Here is an 18,382-nt window from a genome sequence, read left to right as displayed (position 1 = left end):
GCCAGTGTTTACATATGCTTCTCCATGGAACTAGAATCTAAGCAAGGGTTCTGACAGACAAAACAAACCAGTAAGAATGAGGGGGATGGGGAAGGTAGGGCAGCTGTTTTAGCTTTTTTTTTCTTTCTAGAAATCTGCTTGTTTCTTCAAAATTTTTCTGGGACCTTTGCTTATACTTCAGCTTTCTCATTGCTAGCTGCCGGTGGTCTCAGCACTTAGGGTGTGATTTCTTTCATGCTAGCCAACCTCATTATTACCTTCACACTCAAGAAAAGGCATTCCCATAGCAGATTTCCAGACCATTCTCCTAAAGTCCAAGGTTACTGCTAAGAAGGCAATTGGGTACAAGTCTTTCTTGACATCTTTGCTTTGAGGAGGTAACCAGAATCCTAACATCAGGCCTGTCTTGAACCAGCTTTGTGTTTCCTTACATTTATCAAAATGTTTATCACCATTCTCCATGGAGGTAAGTGGAATACCCTCTCTGTCACTCTTCTCCTAAACCTCCTTATTCTTGCAGGTCTTTGAAGATGGCATATAGGTGGAACAGTGATAGAGCTTGGGATAATCAGGAAGATCTGAGTTCAAATCCAGCCTCAGACACTTAATAGTTGTGTTGATGCTAGCAAGTCATAACTCTTAGCTCAGTTCCTCATCTGTAACGGGGACTTTCTGGGAACAAAAAGGTAAATCACTCTCTATCTTTGCCAAAAGTCCATAGAGTCATGTATAGTCAGACTTAACTAAATGACTCAACAACCTGAAGGTCCTTGACAAGACAGGACAGATGGAAAATCATACTATGCTTGGTTGATGCTCAATAAGGAGGGTTGGTACCTAGAATGAATCAGTTACCCAGGGTAACAATTGGGCAGTTATGGAAAAGCAGATACAGTTAGTTCTTGAATTCAAATTCTTATGTAACTTTTTTCTGCTTCAGTTTCCTTATCTGTAAAATAGATATAATAGTATCTGCCTCAAAGAGTTGTTGTAAGGACCAAATGAAGTAACTTGTTAAGTGCTTTGCAAACCTTAAAGTTCTATAAATACCAGCTATTATTAGTTATTATAAAGAATCCTGTTTTGGCCCTGCCACAAAACAGGTCTTGTTGCTGTTATATTCCCCCACAAATGCATCATTTGTTCCTGTGTCTTTAATTCTTAGTCAAATTCTTTATTAACTCTATTTCCACTACTACAGGGAAACATTGCTGGCCATTGGATAACTCCACCCCAATCCCCCACCAACAAATCTCTATCCAGATACATACAATCAAGGTATTCATTCACCCTGTTATACAATATTCCTACATTTAGCCACAATGTAGGAGTTCCTTCAGATTAGGAACTGTGTATTTAATATGAAAAGAAAAGGAACCAGAGGTCCATTTGTTATAGAATCAGGGAATGCTGGAAATGAAAGAAACCCTAGAAACCCTCTAATCCAAACCCCTTAGGTACATAGAAGCAAATAAAGACCCAGGGAGAGAAAATAAGTTTCCTGAAGTCACACAGGCAACTGGCAGCAAAGCCAGGTTTCATGATTCTTGGGTCATTGCCCTTTCTACTTGCCTAGGGTTAAACCAAAGTAATCTCAAGGATAATGTGGATGACTCAGGAGATACTTGTGTGGTTGCTCTCTCTACAACCTGACTACTTTACTCTTCCTTGTATGACACCTCCTTCCCCCAGTTCTCCTTTGCTCACCTCCTACACCAACTGCATCTGCCAAACCTGATGACAAAGCCTAGACTAGAGCAACTCTTCCCATCATTTCATAGGTATGTGCCCTCCATGTAAATGCTATAAAGAACAATTTGGAGTGGAATAGCTCTGCCAAGGTTCTGCCTCCCACACCTTTCTGGGAGAGGCCAACTTCTTTAGCCTCTTTACACATGTGTTTTTGTAAAGCATTCTCCTTCATCACCTCTGTGTCTTTGAATCCCTGGATCAAGGACCACTCCCTTCATGAGGCCTTTCCTGATCTGTCTAGTAACACTTCTTCCTTTTTAAAATTGTTTTGTATTTTCTCAAATTATCTCATAAATAGACTGGATTTACTTGGGTATGTGTTGCATACTCCCCACCCCCACCCCCATACCTACCGCTGCCCAGTAGAGTGTAAACTCTGAGATCTCAGTTGTTTTTTTTTAATCTCTGTTATCTACCTCCCCAGACCTCACACATTTGTTGTTTTCAGCTGTTTCAATCATGTCCAACTCTCTGTCCATATGTCCTTTTTGGCTTTTGTTAAGTTCTTTTTTTGTTTTTTGGCAAAGATGCTGGAGTGGTTTGACTTTCCAACTCCAGCTCACTTTACAGATGAGGAAACAGACAGACAAAAGGGTAAAGTGACTTGCACAGGGTCCCACAGCTAGTAAATGTCTGAGACTAGATTTGAACTCAGGAAGATGAGTCTCAGACACTCTGTACACTGTCAGCTAGTTCACACATAAATAGTCATTTAATAAACATTCTTTGAACTGAATTGCAGAGCCTGGAAAAGTCTTAAGGATATCCTCAGAAAAACAGAACTGGTTTTCTCCAACTTATCATAGGACTAAATTACTGAGCCGCCCTTGTCTCAAGGTAGCACTTCCCACCACTGACACCCATCCCTGCCCAGCTAAGAAATACAACCACTGTTAAAGAACATTGTCACTATAACTCCTATACTGAAATTTAATCACAACCTCAGATTTCTTCCTGCAGATCATGAAAAGACCTTATTTAATTCTCATTGCAAAGTAGAGGTGCTATTGAACAGTATCAAGCAGTGCTGTGGCTGTGAGCCTGAAGGTAAGCTGAGTATAATGCTCAGGAATACACACTAGGGAGGCTACCCCACCATGTACCTTTACCCTTCATGTCTCAAAAAGATGACTGAGAATAGTGGTGGCTAGTTTAGGACAGAGATGACTTCTTTAGGTCCCTTCTAACTCTCAGGATTTGACAGAAATTCAGGGCAACCAACCCCTCCGCTTCTCATGAGTATCCTAACTGGATTGGTGGGAAAGTTCCTTCATACTCCAATGGCATGAGCAACAAGCCATTCCAGAGGAAAATTGGGATTAAGGGAGGGCATGTTAGGTAGGCACCTGTTTCTTTTTGGCAGTCACCAGGAAATTCCGAAGAAATGGTCCATGCTACTCAAAGCAAAATATATTTCATAGATCATTTATTTCCACAGTGCCTCTATAAGAGCAATTCCCCCCCCCCCCCCGTTCCCTTCCCTCACCCTGGGATGGAACTCTGTTCTTTCCCATCTCATCCTCCTCTTACACCATTGCTTTTTATATATAGCTTCCTTAGACCCCCAATTTTTTAAACTAGTTTTGTGTGAAGAATAAAGAATATTAATTTTATTTTATTCTGGAGTCCTGGGCCAAGTAAAGCTGTGAGGCAATTGACTTTTTAACTTTTTTCAGTGACCACATTCTAGTTATTAATGTAGCTATAAGTATGCAAATTAGATTAAATTTCTCTTCTGGAAAAAGACCATTTTTTTTAATCTACAAGAGTCAGGGTAGCACTATGCTTAGAACACTGAACTTGAAATCAGGAAGATCTGGATTCAAATCCTGCCATAAACCCTAGTTTCCTCTTCTGTAAAATGGAAACAAAAATAATACCTACCTCCTGTGGTTATTGTGAAGATAGGAGATAATGTATGTAAAGCATTTTGCAAACCATAAAAGTCCTACATAAAGGCAAACTATAATTCTATTACTATTATCCTGATTTTACACAAAATGTAGAAAGAATATAGTAGTACTACCCTGGCCCAGGCTAAAGGATGACTCAAACATAAGAAGAGATACCACAGGCCCAAGCAACAAGAGAAATGACATGGACTCAAATCCAGAGAAATGGGATAGACTTAGATATGGAGACAGAATAGATCCAAGCATAGAGAAAGATCCTCACTTTCAGAGCTCCTATACTAGGCTTGTGCTAAGTCAAGTCTAGCTTAGCTCATCAGGGAGCTTTCCCCTGAGACTATCACCTGGTAAACACAGAAAGGGCCTATGTGTATTTTGAAATTACTTTAAAAGTGTAGGTGGTCTTGGAGGAACATTGCCCCCCCCCAGAAATCTATTTTTAAAACCTGCCACAATATTGGGGGAAATCTGAAACCATCCATTAACCAGTTTTCAGTCCTTCATCTGTAATATCAACTCTGACTCTTTTGTTGGGTTATAGGGATGATTGATCTGACAGACGAGAGTGGTCAGTTTAAAAACCTTCTCAACTACCCTAAACTCTATGCATCTGAACTACTAAAGCCTCAAGAAACTTATATCCCTTTCACCATAACACGTATGTATTATCCCAGGAATAAAACCATCACAACAATAGTGTGAAGAATTGGAATGGGAAGAGGGTGTCTTAAAGCTTGGAGACTAACAGAGAACTTGAGATGAATTGCCATTCCATGATCTTTAGGGAGAATCACACATCAATTAACCTAAATCTATGTTACTCTACCTTCTCCTAATTTTCATAGCAATGCTTACAGACTTTTTCCAGGAAGCTGTCACAGCTTACACACATCTCTTAGTCTCTGGGCAACACACATTTTCCTAGATGTATCACCCCACCGGGCTTGGCCCTCCCAGCTGTAGCTGCATGCTAGGGAAAAGGTTGATTAAAAAGCAAGTGAAGGAAGGAAGAAAGGAGAAAAGAAAAGAGGGAAGGAAGGAGGGGAAAGGGGGGAGAAGGAAGGGATGGAAGAATGGAAGGAAGAAGGAAAGGAGAAGAGGAAAAGTAAGAAGAAAAGAAGGAAGAAAAGAAGGAATAAATAAATAAATTCTCTTTGCCTCAACAGGACCTGAAGGTTCATCAGAACTAGTATATGTAGCTCTTTTAAAGGATGATGAAAATACTGATTCTAAACTTCTAGGTGAGTGGATCCTGTGAGCAATGCCTCAGAAGTGTCCCTTGGGAGAAAGGACTAGTCTAGGTATGGGGAGAAGAAATCTTGTACACATGCAAACATGCATACACACACACACACACACACACACACACACACACACATATAATTTCCCAGATATTTGTATGGGACTTCATGGTTTACAAAGTGTTTTACAGATATTAACTCATTTTATTCATAATATCTGTATAAAGTCCTATTCTTTTTATTTAAATTTATTTTTCCCCCAACTATATGTAAAGCTAATTTTCAACATCCATTTTGGTAAACTTTTCTCCCTCCTACCCTAAGATCACAAGTTGTCTGATATGGGTTATACATGTACAAATCATGTGACATATATTTCCATATTAGTCATGCTATGAAAGAAGAATAAGAACAAAAGGGAAAAGTCATGAGAAGGAAAAAGCAAAGATCAATTTTTAAAAAGTAAAAATAGTATGCTTTGATCTTCATTTAGATTCCATAGTTCTTTCTCTGTATGTGGATGGCATTTGCCATCACATCTTACAAAACTCTATTCTGATGCCCTAATAGCTGACATTTATATGGCTCTTTAAGGCCTGATAAATGTTTCATAGATGATATCTTATTTAAGTCTCACAACAACCCTGGAAAGTAGGTGTTGATCTCTTGGCCCAGGCTTGGCCCAGGTTCAAGTTTGGTCTATGGTTCAGGAAGAAATAATAAAAATGACTGATTAAACAGAAGACCTACACCTCTACATCATGAACATTTTCTTCAAAAAGAAAGAACTAGTAAGCACTGAATATAGAAAGCATAAAAATAATATCATAAAGTGAAAATACTTATTTTATATACATATATTAGATAGGAAAAGACTCAAGAATCAGCTGTCTATGTAAAATCAGACTACTAATAAGAGCAAAAATCAGTATTAAGAAGAAAATAAAAGGTAAAAGAAAAATAATAATGAGAAACAGCTGTGTCATACATTGTAAGTAACTGTCTTGAGCTATTTTAAAAAATGGGAAATGATTATAGTAATATCAATATAAATCAACAGAGAGACCAAAAAAGTTCAGAAAGCACCTTATTCAGCTAACACTAAATGGCCATATATAGTTTAGCATATAACTCACTTGTTAAAATCTTGCCAAGAGAATGATGGATGAATATAAGATGTATCACCTAATAAAGCAAGGAAAATCAGTGGATAGTAAAACCCAAGAAGCTATACAAAAGATCTAAGCAAAATCATCCTTTAGACATTTTTTTAGGTTTTTGCAAGGCAAATGAGGTTAAGTGGCTTGCCCAAGGCCACACAGCTAGGTAATTATTAAGTGTCTGAGACCAGATTTGAACCCAGGTATTCCTGACTCCAAGGCCAGTGCTTTATCCACTACACCACATAGCCACCCCTCCTTTAGACATTTAAAGATGAAAGCAGCAGGTCAATAAAGAGAAGGAAAATGGAAAAGATCTGCAAAGATTTTTTTTAAATGTTTTTACTATCAAGTATAGTGGAGATTCTACATTTGAACTTTAGCATCATAATCCTTATTGTCCTTTTAAGTGAGGTCAAAATGGCATTAATGAGAACAAAGGCATAAAAATAAATCAGGCTGTTTTTAAATAAAGTATAGATCTTTGGGAGGAAGTTTAGGAAATAATGTTGTTCAGGTGTTTTAATTGTGTTTGACTCTTCATGACCCCATTGGGGTATTCTTGGCAAAGATACTATAGTGGTTTGCCTTTTCCTTTTGCAGCTCATTTTACACATGAGGAAACTGAGACAAAAAAGCTCAGGGTCACATAGCTAATAATATCTGAGGGCAAATTTAAGAAACCTAGATGGTACCATAGCTAAAGATATCAACAAGTTTTTGGAAGGGAGGGAGGGAGGAAGGAAGGAAGGAAGGAAGGAAGGAAGGAAGGAAGGAAGGAAGGAAGGAAGGAAGGAAGGAAGGAAGGAAGGAAGGAAGGAACGGAGGGAGGGAGGGAGGGAGGAAGGAAGGAAGGAAGGGAGGGAGGGAGAAAAGGAGGAAGAAATATACATAGCGGGCAAGGGAAATAACACAATGGATAGAGAGCTGGACCTGGAATCAGTAAGTTCAAAACCTACCCCAGACACTTCCTAACTATGTGATCTTAGTCAAGTCATTTAACATCTATCTGTCTCAATTTCTTAACTTGGAAAATAAGGATAGTGCCTAGCTCCCAATTTTGTTCTGAGGATAAAATGAGGCAATATCTGTAAAGCATTGTGTAAACCTTAAATCACTATATAATTTTGGTGATTACTATTATTGTCATAAAATCAGTGAAAATTTTTGAAAAAAGAATATTAGTAAAAAATGTCATCAGGGAAATATAGCACAGGGAGGGAAAACAGGCTGATCACAGGTCAAGGGGAGGGATACCAGATGGACAGCCAGCATTACACAAGTATCCTCTCAGTTTCAGGAAGAAGTGAGTCTGGCATACTAGCAGGGCCTCATCGGACTGACTTATGAGGAGAACATGACAAGAGTAGTCCAGGGTAGACAGGCATGGCTGGGTTGCAACTTGTATCAGAGAAGAAAACAAGGAAATCAAGTGATCTCACTGATCTATTTGAACATCTGAGAGTGATTCAGATTGTCTTGTGTCAAAAGGAGAAACCATAATCTTCACTTTACAAAGGAGGAAATTGAGTTACTGAAACAGGTAATTAATAATTAATATTAGCAATCAGAGCAGCATTACTGGTAGCACTGGATCTGAGTGCTTGGAACGCTCCTCTTTTGTGAGCTCCAAAGACAGAAAAAATATTTATGTATGGGAATAGAACAGAAGGAGGAATGAGCCTTTCTGTTCAGCTTCAGGCTGTTTTGGTATTGGCCAAGGGAAGCATATTCTTGGTCCAGATTACAGAGAATATGATGGCTCCTAAGAGGTGGAATGCAATAACCCTAGGATCATGAGATCAAATATCAGGAGCCCAAAAGGACTGCATATGACCTCTAATCCAGTCCCTCAGTAGTGGATAGAACACTGGATTTGTAATTAAGAAGACCTGAGTTTGAATCCCATCTTTGTCACTTGCTAGCAATGAAACATTGGAGAAGTCATTTAACCTCTCTGAGTCTCAGGTTCTTTTGTAAAATGGAAAAAAGAATAGCACCTACATCCCAGGCATAAAATTATGTAATATATGTAAAATAGTTTGCAAACTTTAAAGCTCTATGTTCATGTGAGCTATTGCATGAATAGGCAGAGATTATGATTTAGCAATGGTATGATGACTAAGATCTGAGTTCAAATCCTACCTCAGACACTTATTAGCTGTTTGTACAACTAGTCACTGAACCTCAACTAAATCATTTAATCACTGTGTCTCATTTCCCTCATCTGTAAAATGGGCTAGACTTGATGACACCACTGGTCTCTTCCAGTTCCAAATCTGTAAGTCTATTACTTATATAAGACTTTTATTTCCAGTATCACTCTAGTCTGTCTCTGGTGAGAAGAGTTGTTTTCTGTCTTCGAATAGCTTTCAGTCTAACCGTGGACAGGACAAGAAAAAGAAGGCTTAAACCTATCATGACAGAAATAACTTAGAAAAGCAAAGCATTGCTATTCTGTCTCACAATTAGGTGGTCAGATGTGTCTTAGCTTTCTCTGCATCCCCAGAAGCTCTTGGCCCAGTATTAATGTGTCCAATTGATTAAAAGCAACAACTGGGAAGTAATTCCTGAATATGTACTATATTCACAAGTTTGAACACCTGAGAGTGATTCAGAATTGTCCTGTGTCATAAGGGGAAGCTATAATCTTCACTTTACAAAGGAGGAAATTGAGTTACTGAACTGAAACAGGTAATTAATAATTGATATTAGCAATCAGAGCAGCATTCCTGGTAGCACTGGATCTGAGTGCTAAGCAGTAAACCAGAATAAAAGAACAATCAGATAATTTTCAGAGTCTTAGTCTCAACTATATATTCTTGGGTCTTTCCTGCTCTCTGATCTCAGGTTTTGTTGCCATTAAAATAATCTGAGGAACCTCAGTAACAGCCACTGCATATTCTGTTAACATTTACAAATAGGATACTTAAATTTGATCAACATAGGAAGAGCCTGGGGTGAACTACTATAATGTTTCCTTATTGGAAACTTCCAACCTGCCCTAGTCTCTCACTGTTTGTAAGTGGGGGAAAAGAGAGAGAACAGTCAACAGGAAATTCTTTAGAACCCAGTGTTAATGGTACAGGCTGGTGACCAGCCCACAATCTTCCCTTCCCAATGTCATTTTAAGAACAATAATACTTATCAATTAGGTAACACTTTATCATTGGAATGCTGCAAAGGCATGAATTAATTTAGTTGCCCAACCACTCACTTCCTGAAAACTGAGCTATATTGCCTCTGCAAGATTGAAGCTAATAAAGAGCTTTAACACACAGAAAATTAGCATTATTACTGTAGGAGAATCCTGGACTTACTCTACTGACCTACACATGCTCTAGCTGGTTGAGTTCCCAGAACGTGATTAGTTAGAAAATCACTTGGGGTTAGAGCAACTTTCCTGAGGTCTTGAAAGAGTTTTTTGAATATAGTTATCTTCCTGAGCTCTCAGTGTGTTTTCTTCCCTTTATCAATTACCAATTGACAACAATTAAGTATCATAAAGGGATATTTACTGAAAAGATATAATAAAAGCTTTTCCTTTCATCATCTGGGGATACAATCTCCCTTATATCATCCCAGTTCCTGGGAAGAGTGGATTCAATTTAAAGCAATTTCTACAAAGTATTTGTCCCCATCAAGTTGCTTCTGAATTCAGTAGATTCACTGTGGTTTACTGAATTCAGCTAATGAGCAGTCTTGTTGCCCGGCTTCTAGGGTCCAGTACTTTGGCTGCAGGGTATATTCACTGCTGCTTCAGGGTTATGCTATTAGATTATAACCCTGACCTGGACTCTAGCTCCTGGATCTCTAACAGCTCACTCTCCCACCTTTCAAAGTTCACCAGGTTGCAGCTTAATTTCTTCCATCTCAAATATTCTTTCTCCTCAAGGCAAAAAAAGAATAAACACAATAGAAATGGAAGCAGCTGACACAGACCATCAGCTCACAGACTACAGAGAAACCTGAGTAAGGATAAAATGTACCAAGGCAGCTCTCTCCATTAGCAGCCTTTTAGAAGCAGTCTTATCTCCTAACCAGAATACAGCCAGGAAAGAAAAAGAAAATAGCGTGACTCAATAGGGCCTTTGGAATATAGTCTCAGTTCTGGATCCAAAGTGAATTAGTAGGTGCCTCCTCTTCACATGAAAAGCTGATTGGAAACCATAGTAGTTCTTGTTCTGAATTGAGAAGCACAGTACTTTCATTCCATGTTCCCTTTCCAGAAGCAGAATCTTCAGTCTCCTCCCTGTGGAGATTGCATCAGTAGAGCATATGTTGCATGTTCATAAGAGATAAGTTTGGTCAGTCCTTTGCGTTATTTACTGGAGGAGGCAAAATCCACAGATGTTTCCAACTCCCATCTTAAATAATGATGATACAGATGGCATAGCCCCTGGCCCTTCCAAAATGAACACTGCATTGTGTCACATTTTAACAAATATATACTCAATCTATGTGATATCTCTGGGTCCCAGTTTCCTCATCTGTAAAAAGAAATTGAACTATATAACTTATGTATGGCTAATTTGGAAGACTACTACTTCATGCAGAACTATGTTAGGCTCAGGAAAAAATTCAAGAGATTAAACTATTTCCTCTTGAGCTCAGTATAAAAAGTGATAATACAGACAATTCTTTTACATAGAATTACATAAGTGTCTTAGAGAGTTACAAAATAGTGTGCTATGTGAGTTATGAAGTCCAAGGTGGCCACCAATGGGAATACCTGAAGGTTTCATAGCATTTAAAATAGGCTTTAAAGGAGGGAGAGAGAAGTTACTGCTAAGAAAAAAGAGCCTGAGCACAGACTTGTAAGTGGGAAATTGAAGGGTGTGTACAAGGGACAGCAATTTCTACAAAGAATTTGTTTCATTGAGTTAACTTCTGAATTCAGCACCTTGAACTGTGATTTCACTGAATTCAGCTAAATGAATAGAATTGCTGCCCTGCTTCTATGGGATCCAGGATCTTGGCTATAAGGTATATCCCTAGAGTGTAGAAGACATAAAGAGGTATAAAGGGAAATGATAGTAACATGTCCATCTGTAGTGGACTTTGAATGCCAAGTAAATTATTATATGAACTTTAATCATTGGGCAGCTGGACTGAGATTCTGAAGCACTGTAATATATTAATTGATGTATTTCTATTCTGCACAAGCATCTGAAAACTGATGCTCAGTGGTAGAAAAAAGGACTTTTGGTTTGGGGAGGAAGGAGTGCCTACTAACTATGCCAGGAAATCAATGAAAGTGTGTCATACTGTGAAGTTCTTGGGAAATAGTAATTTAAAAAGGAGGAAGCAAGACAATACAGTTGTACTGGGTGAACTGCCTGAAACATTCCCAACTATTCAGAGAGCCAGTGGGAAGGGAAAAGAGAAGGAAGATGAAGTCATTAGAAATTAGTTACTACACCCAATAGTCAATACTAAACCATCCATAACCAGGAGTTAAAGCACATTTTTAAAGCCCTCATGGTGAGAGAGGTGGTATGAAAGGATGTCAGCCAGCTCCAGGCTAGAGTTTTTCAGAAAATATTCTTTACTCAGCAGCCATTGGGAAAGTGATAGGAACTAATCTCATGGGACAGACTGCCAGTCATCCACTATGGGTGATCAATATGGAAAGGAGAAACATTTCCAGGGTAGAGGAAGAAGGGAATCCCTACCAAGAAGAAAAAATGTTTGACTCTTAGGGCACTCCACAGAAACAATACAGGAATTGGTAGGGGACCAGTGTAGAGAAATGTAGGAAATCATAGTCTTTGTTGATTCATATTTGACATCTCCATGCAGTTTTATGTAATGTCCTAAGATTATGAGATTTGAATGTTTTCAAATAACCAATTTGGTAACACTGAAAGTACACAGAGTGGCTTTGTGAAAATCATTGATACCCACCAAAAGGAAGAAAAAAAAAGATCTCAACTTCATATTGTGATTGAAAAGGGTGCCTCAAAGAGAAATAATAAAAAAAAAGATAGTGTCTAGGGAGGGTATGAGACATGATAGGTTGACTAAAGAAATTAGGGGATCATGATAAAATGTTAAGACCTCTCCTATTTATTACCTTGAATTGATGTGATTCAGTCTCCTAGAAACAAAACCAAAGGAGAAAGAGTGTAAGGTAGTTACCTTAGTACCCCCAAAATATTCTTCACAGATGGGCCACCAAGAACAAAAGAAAAAGGGATTCAAATCACCCAAAATGAACGAAAGCACCTCAGGCCAGATTTCCTGGAAACTGTCCCAGCAGGGAGCAACAAAAGAGATTAACAGGAAACTTCACAAACAGCACCAAAAAGGTCTGTGGGGAGAGGGACATGGGTGGGAAGCAGGAAGTGGAATAACTATAGAAAACTGTTTGAAGACTCTCTAGGGTTGCAGTGGGTAGAGCACCAGCCCTGGAGTCAAAAGGACATGAGTTCAAATTTGACCCCAGACAATGATTACCTAGCTTGTGATGTTGGGCAGGTCATTTAACCCCACTGCCTTGCAAAAAAAAAAAAAAAAACAGGATCCTATAGGGCCTGAGGAAAAGATCATCTGAGGTGAAGATGACAACGCAGGGACTATTGTGGTCTCAATGACAGAGACAATAGCCCCATAGAACTTGTATACAACCCAACTTGGTGACTTCTTAGCTTTCTGAGAGCAACCTCAGAATTGGCTTTTTGTTTTCAATTTGATTAGGCCTCCCTATCTTACTCAAACTCATCCAGTACAGTGGCCACTCATGGAACAGGCTGCTAGTCAACCAGTATAGGGGAACCAATATGGAAAGAATTATTTCTAGGGTAGAAAAAGAAGGGAATTCCTACCAAAAAGAAAAGGAAATGTTTGATCCTTAAATAGGGCACTCCACAGAGACAATGCAAGAATTGTCAGGGGACTGATATAGAGAATGATCCCAATGTTCATCTGCACAGAAACTTTGACCTGCTGTGTTTCTGACCTGTATCTGTTTGCCCCTCCTTAGACATCCTGGTGAGTCTGTCTCCACTCCAGGGGGTCTCATTATAGTGAGAACATGGAGTGCAGACACCAAATTGATTTAGCCCACTGTAGTTTAACATTCTGAAGATAAAGAAACCTACTGCCTCAATCTACCTCAACAGATAAGATTACAGGTGGACAATGCCACAGCATTAGCCATTTTTTTTACAAGAGTTGGAGGCTTCCTCTGAATCTTAAAACCCAATATTTCAAAAATAGATAAATATGCTATTTTCAGTTTTTTTCCCATGGTATTTTATGTTTTTTTTTCCCTGAGGCATTTTTCCTCTTTAGTTCTGATTTTTCTTTCACAACATGACTAATATGGAAATACGTTAAACATGACTGTTCATGTATAACATCTGGTTATTCACTGTCATGAGGAAGGGGGGATAAAGGGAAGGGGGTAGAAAAATGTGGGACTCAAAAGCTTGCAAAAAGATGAATTTAAAAAAACCTATTTTGGGGTGGAGCCAAGATAGCTACAAGAGTGGAGGGTGTCCTAGGAGCTCTCTCATAAATCTTTGAAACTAAGGACTTTAACTAAATTTTCGAGAGACAGAACCCACAGAGGGACCCAATGAGGCAGTTCTCCTACTCAAGGTAACCTGGAAAAGAGCAGAAAGGCTCTGCTCCCCAGGGGTTGGAGGGGCGCCCGCCAGAGGGGCGGTGTGCCACAGAGAAAGAACTTCAGCCTCCCGGAGGCAGGCCCAGGGCTGGGGGGAGTTTCCTGACCTGTGCCCCAGGGAGCTTGGGCACAAAGTGGGGGACCAGAGGGGGACCTCTGCCAGAGGGAACACGTGAAGCCCAGCCCTCAGGGCACACAGCAAGCTGCTTGGCCGCTGCATTCCAGATACAGGAAACAGAAGCAGGCTGAGCCATAAGGAGCCCCCAGGGCATGAGCCCATTGAACCTAGGGAGAGGAGTGAAGAGAGAGAGACACTGCTAAGAAGCTCTGTCCTCTGTCCCTGGAACAGGACTCTGGGGCTCTGACCACATTCAGATCCTGATCACAGTCCAGGCCCCCCCATAGAACAGCAGGGCCACCCCACACCTGAGCCCCGTGGCAGAGGAGGGGATCTTGCGGTCATTTACAGACCAGGAGGGAGGACAGAGCCTCACACACTGAGACTCTTGTGGGAGTGTCCCAAAAGCTCAGGAAGCACCCCAAAAACAGGCTTAGACAGGGAAAATGAGCAAGCAGAGAAACAAGAGAAACACTATTGAGAAATACATTATCTATGAACCCAAGAAAGATCAATATACTCAGTCTGGAGATGAGGAAGCACAAGCTCCTGAATCTAAAGACTCCAAGAAAAATAGAAATTGGGCTCAGGCTATGGCAGAGCTCAAAAAAGACTTTGAAAATCAAATGAGGGAGTTAAAAGAAAAACTGGGAAAAGAAAGGAGAGAGATGAAGGAAAATCATGAAAATGACGTCAGCAGCCTAGTCAAGAAAATCCAGAAAAATGCTGAAGAAAATAGCATGCTAAAAACCAGCTTAGGTCAAATGGATAAAACAGTTCAAAAAGTTATTGAGGAGAAGAATGCTTTAAAAAGCAAAATTGGCCAGATGGAAAAAGAGATAAGAAAACTCTGAGGAACAAATCCTTTAGACAAAGAATAGAATTCAGGGAGATTGATGTATTTACCAGAAATCAGGAATCAATACTTCAAAATCAAAAAAATGAAAAATTAGAAGAAAATGTGAAATATCTCATTGAAAAAGCAACTGATATGGAAAACATACTTAGGAAAGATAATTTAAAAATTACTGGAATACCTGAAAGTCATGATCAGGAAAAGAGCCTTGACATCATTTTCAAAGAATTACTACAGGAAAATTGCCCTGATATTATAGAAGCAGAGGGCAAAATAGAAATGAAGAGAATCCACCGATCCCCCAAGAAAGAGATTCCCCCAAAAAAACCCCTAGGAATATTATAGCCAAGTCAACGAGAAAATATTACAAGCAGTCAGAAGGACACAGTTCAAATATCATGGAGCTGCAGTCAGGATCACACAGGATTTATCAGCAGCTACATTGGAAGCTCGTAGGGCTTGGAATATAATATACCGGAAGGCAAAAGAGCTTAGAATGCAACCAAGAATCAACTACCCAGCAGAAATGAATGTCTTCTTCCAGGGAAAAAGATGGACGTTCAATGGACGAGGGGAATTTCAAATGTTCCTGTTGGAATGGCCAGAGCTGAACAGAAGGTTTGGTCTTCAGATACAGGACTCAGATGAAGCATGAAGATTGGAGGAGAAGGGGAAAATATGGGGGACTTAATGATGATGAACTGCATGTATTCCTGCATAGAAAAATGACACTGATAATACTCATATGAACCTTCTCAGTTAATAGAGCAGGTTGAGGGAGCTTTTATAGTTGAAGCACAGGAGAAAGCTGAATTCAAAGATAAAATATGGATTAAAAATGGAGTCAGTAGAAAAAAGAGAAATGTAATGGGAGAAAGAAAAAGGAGAGGGGGAATAGGCCAAGATATTTCACATAATAAGATTTTTCTTTATTACAATGAGCTACTGCAATGATATGGAAGGGGGGAAGGCAAGGGGGAATGAGTGAATCTTCGCTCTCATCAGAGGTGGCTAGGAGAGGAAACAGCATATATACTCAATGGGGTATAGGCATCTGGAGTAAGAAGGAGTGGGGGACAGGGGGAAGGGGGAGTGATGTGAGTGATGGAGGAGAGGATAGACCACAGGGGGAGAGTGGTCGGATATAACACATTTTCTTTTTTACTTCTTGCAAGGGGCTGGGATTGGATGGCCTGTCCGGGACCATAGAGTCAGGTGGATGCTGGGCCTAAGGGGTGGTATGGGGGCTCAGGCCTCTTGGCCCCAGGGCCAGGGATCTGTCAGCTGTGCCACTTAGCGACCCTACAGCAGAGTCAAAGTGAAAGGAGAGAGAAAATATAGTACATGGTAGTGGAGAAATACGAAAGGCAACAGTGGAAAAATATGGAAGTAACTTTTGTGATGGACTTATCATAAAGAATGTGACCCACTCGTGACAGAGTTGTTGGTGTTGGAACAAAGACTCAAGCACATTTATTATTATTATTATTATTATTATTATTATTATTATTATTATTATTATTATTTGGGGGGGGTGCAGGGCAAATGGGGCTGGGTGGTCCACCTGGGGTCGCATAGCAGGGTGATAGTTGGGTGTCTGAGGCCGGATTTGGACCCAGGTACTCCTGGCTCAAGGGCTCTGTCCACCACCTAGCCACCCCTACTATTATTACTATTTTATTTTATTTTGTTTTTTTCTTTTTGTTTTTTGTTTTTTGTAGGGCAGTGGGGTTCGGGTGGCTTGCCTGTCACACAGCTGGGTGATTGTTGGGTGTACAGGGCGGGATGTGGGCTTGGGTGCTCATGACTCCAGGGCTGGTGTTCTGTCCACTGCGCCACCTGGCCATACCTACAATTATTACTATTTTTTATTTTAATTTTTTCTCTCCCCTTTACTTTATTGCTCAAGTGAATCTATATTTTTGGGGGGGGGAGGGGGTATTTTGTTTACTCTTAAACAAGAATATTTTATTAATGTATTAAAAAATTTGTACAAAATGATAATAAATAAATATTAAATATTGAAAATAAAAAACTATTTTTTCATGTAAGTAGAAAAAAATAACATTTAAAAATAGATTGAGAAATGATGATAAATGTATGCATGAATATATAAAGTGAGCGAGTAAATGAATGAATGGTGAAATTCACTGGACCAGATGGAGGAATTAAAGCTCTTGATTCTACTTCCCTGGCTCTTAGTGGTGAAGGGGATACTTTGCAGTGTGAAAACATTTTGTACTGCTCATTGTTTTGACCTTAGAGAGGAGATGCTTTCCACTGAAGGGATAATCTTTATCTTTATCTGTGACTTTATCTGACAACTTTTTTTTTAATCAAACTTTAAGGCTTTGAAAAGTTTGATTAAAAAAAAAAGTTGTCCTGCCCTTCCTGATCCGAGTTCCTTGTTCTTTCTCTGAAGCTACCCTGAAACTTGGAGGAAACTCCAACTCCTCAGTGTCTGAGAAACAACCAAAACCTGGGAAGACTAAGAGAAAAAGCTTGACTTCTGAAGTTCTAAATCGAAAGGTAAGTGTCTACCTTGGGGCCCCAGTTGGCCTTTCCTTTTTTCCTGTCATTAAGACATGCCAAATCTATCTTTATTTCTCTTTCAGGCAAACTGAGACCCTCCCCAAGGAGCAATGGGAGGCAGCAGGCAACCTAAGGGGATGTGCTAGATTCAGAGTTGGAGTACATGAGGTTTTAATCCTGGCCCTTTGTGACTCTGATGAAATGCCTTCACCCTCTCTGGGCCCCAGTTTCCTCATCTACAAAGTGAAGGGGATTGGACCCAAAAAATCTCTAAGATCCCATCAGGCTTTAATTCTTTGAAACTAGAGCAGAATAATGCCTCTATGATGTGCTCAATGTGGGTTGGGGGAGAACACTATGACAGGGCATTGTGGCAGAGCATCTGTTTTAGTGGTAATAAAACATTTCCATAATTTGTAATAAATAACATATTCATAAACATATTGAACTTGAAATGTATCTGCACTGTCACCCATACATTATGAATACATACATTGTATACTTCAAGGCTTATTAATAGCATTTTTAATCCCAGGTTGTTTTAGCACTGCACATTTGTCCATAATTTTCTCCTAACCGGTCCAACTTCTTGGTTCCAATTAGTTGGTGTACCCTCAGGGAAAACTAATGATGTGGATATTATTTCAAAAGATCCTTGATTTCATTTGCATAATTCAAATAAGCAGACTTTTTTGAACAAACAAGTATATAGTGACAAAATAGTCCCTGCTCTCAAGGAGTTTATGTTCTCTTGGGAAGATACAACATGCATATATAATGTACAAAGTAATTTTAAAGGTGATAAAAATAGAGAATCAGGAGGTTTGAAGGGAGAGTGCTCATGAACTTTGAGCAAAGTGGATTCTACATATCAGTGGTGAGGAGTGCATTTCAGATTTGCAGATCACCATTTCTTTATACAGACTTTCACATCACTTATTGAGCACCTACCATGTATAGGCACTGTGCAAAAAACTAGAAAAACAAAAGCAAAAGACAATCACTGTCCTACGGAGTAAGGACTCTTTTATGTTTCTAATAAGAAATGGATTTTATTGTGGATAGGTTGTGTAATAAGGTCAGTTCCAAAATCCTTAAGACTGATATAATAAACATATAAGATTACATGCTTGATAAAACAAATATATTCAAAGCAATCTATATACAGAATAAATAGGAAACA

General features: G+C 39.4%; 1 protein-coding gene across 1 annotated transcript; it reads left to right on the top strand.

Moving 5' to 3' along the window:
- The first annotated feature begins 53 nt into the window (after positions 1–53).
- LOC141508024 (uncharacterized protein CXorf65 homolog) lies at positions 54–17,722 on the top strand. The gene is made up of 6 exons (XM_074216270.1): positions 54–466; positions 2,713–2,799; positions 4,204–4,320; positions 4,829–4,903; positions 17,090–17,196; positions 17,283–17,722. The coding sequence occupies exons 1-6, from the start codon at positions 442–444 to the stop codon at positions 17,289–17,291; spliced, it is 420 nt and encodes a 139-aa protein (XP_074072371.1). The 5' UTR covers positions 54–441; the 3' UTR covers positions 17,292–17,722.
- The last annotated feature ends 660 nt before the right edge of the window (positions 17,723–18,382 follow it).

The sequence above is a fragment of the Macrotis lagotis genome, chromosome 1, assembly GCF_037893015.1.
Source record: "Macrotis lagotis isolate mMagLag1 chromosome 1, bilby.v1.9.chrom.fasta, whole genome shotgun sequence".
NCBI classification, from domain to species: domain Eukaryota; kingdom Metazoa; phylum Chordata; class Mammalia; order Peramelemorphia; family Peramelidae; genus Macrotis; species Macrotis lagotis.
The sequence above is the reverse complement of the archived record's forward strand: the minus strand, read 5'-3'. Positions and strand labels throughout refer to the sequence as shown.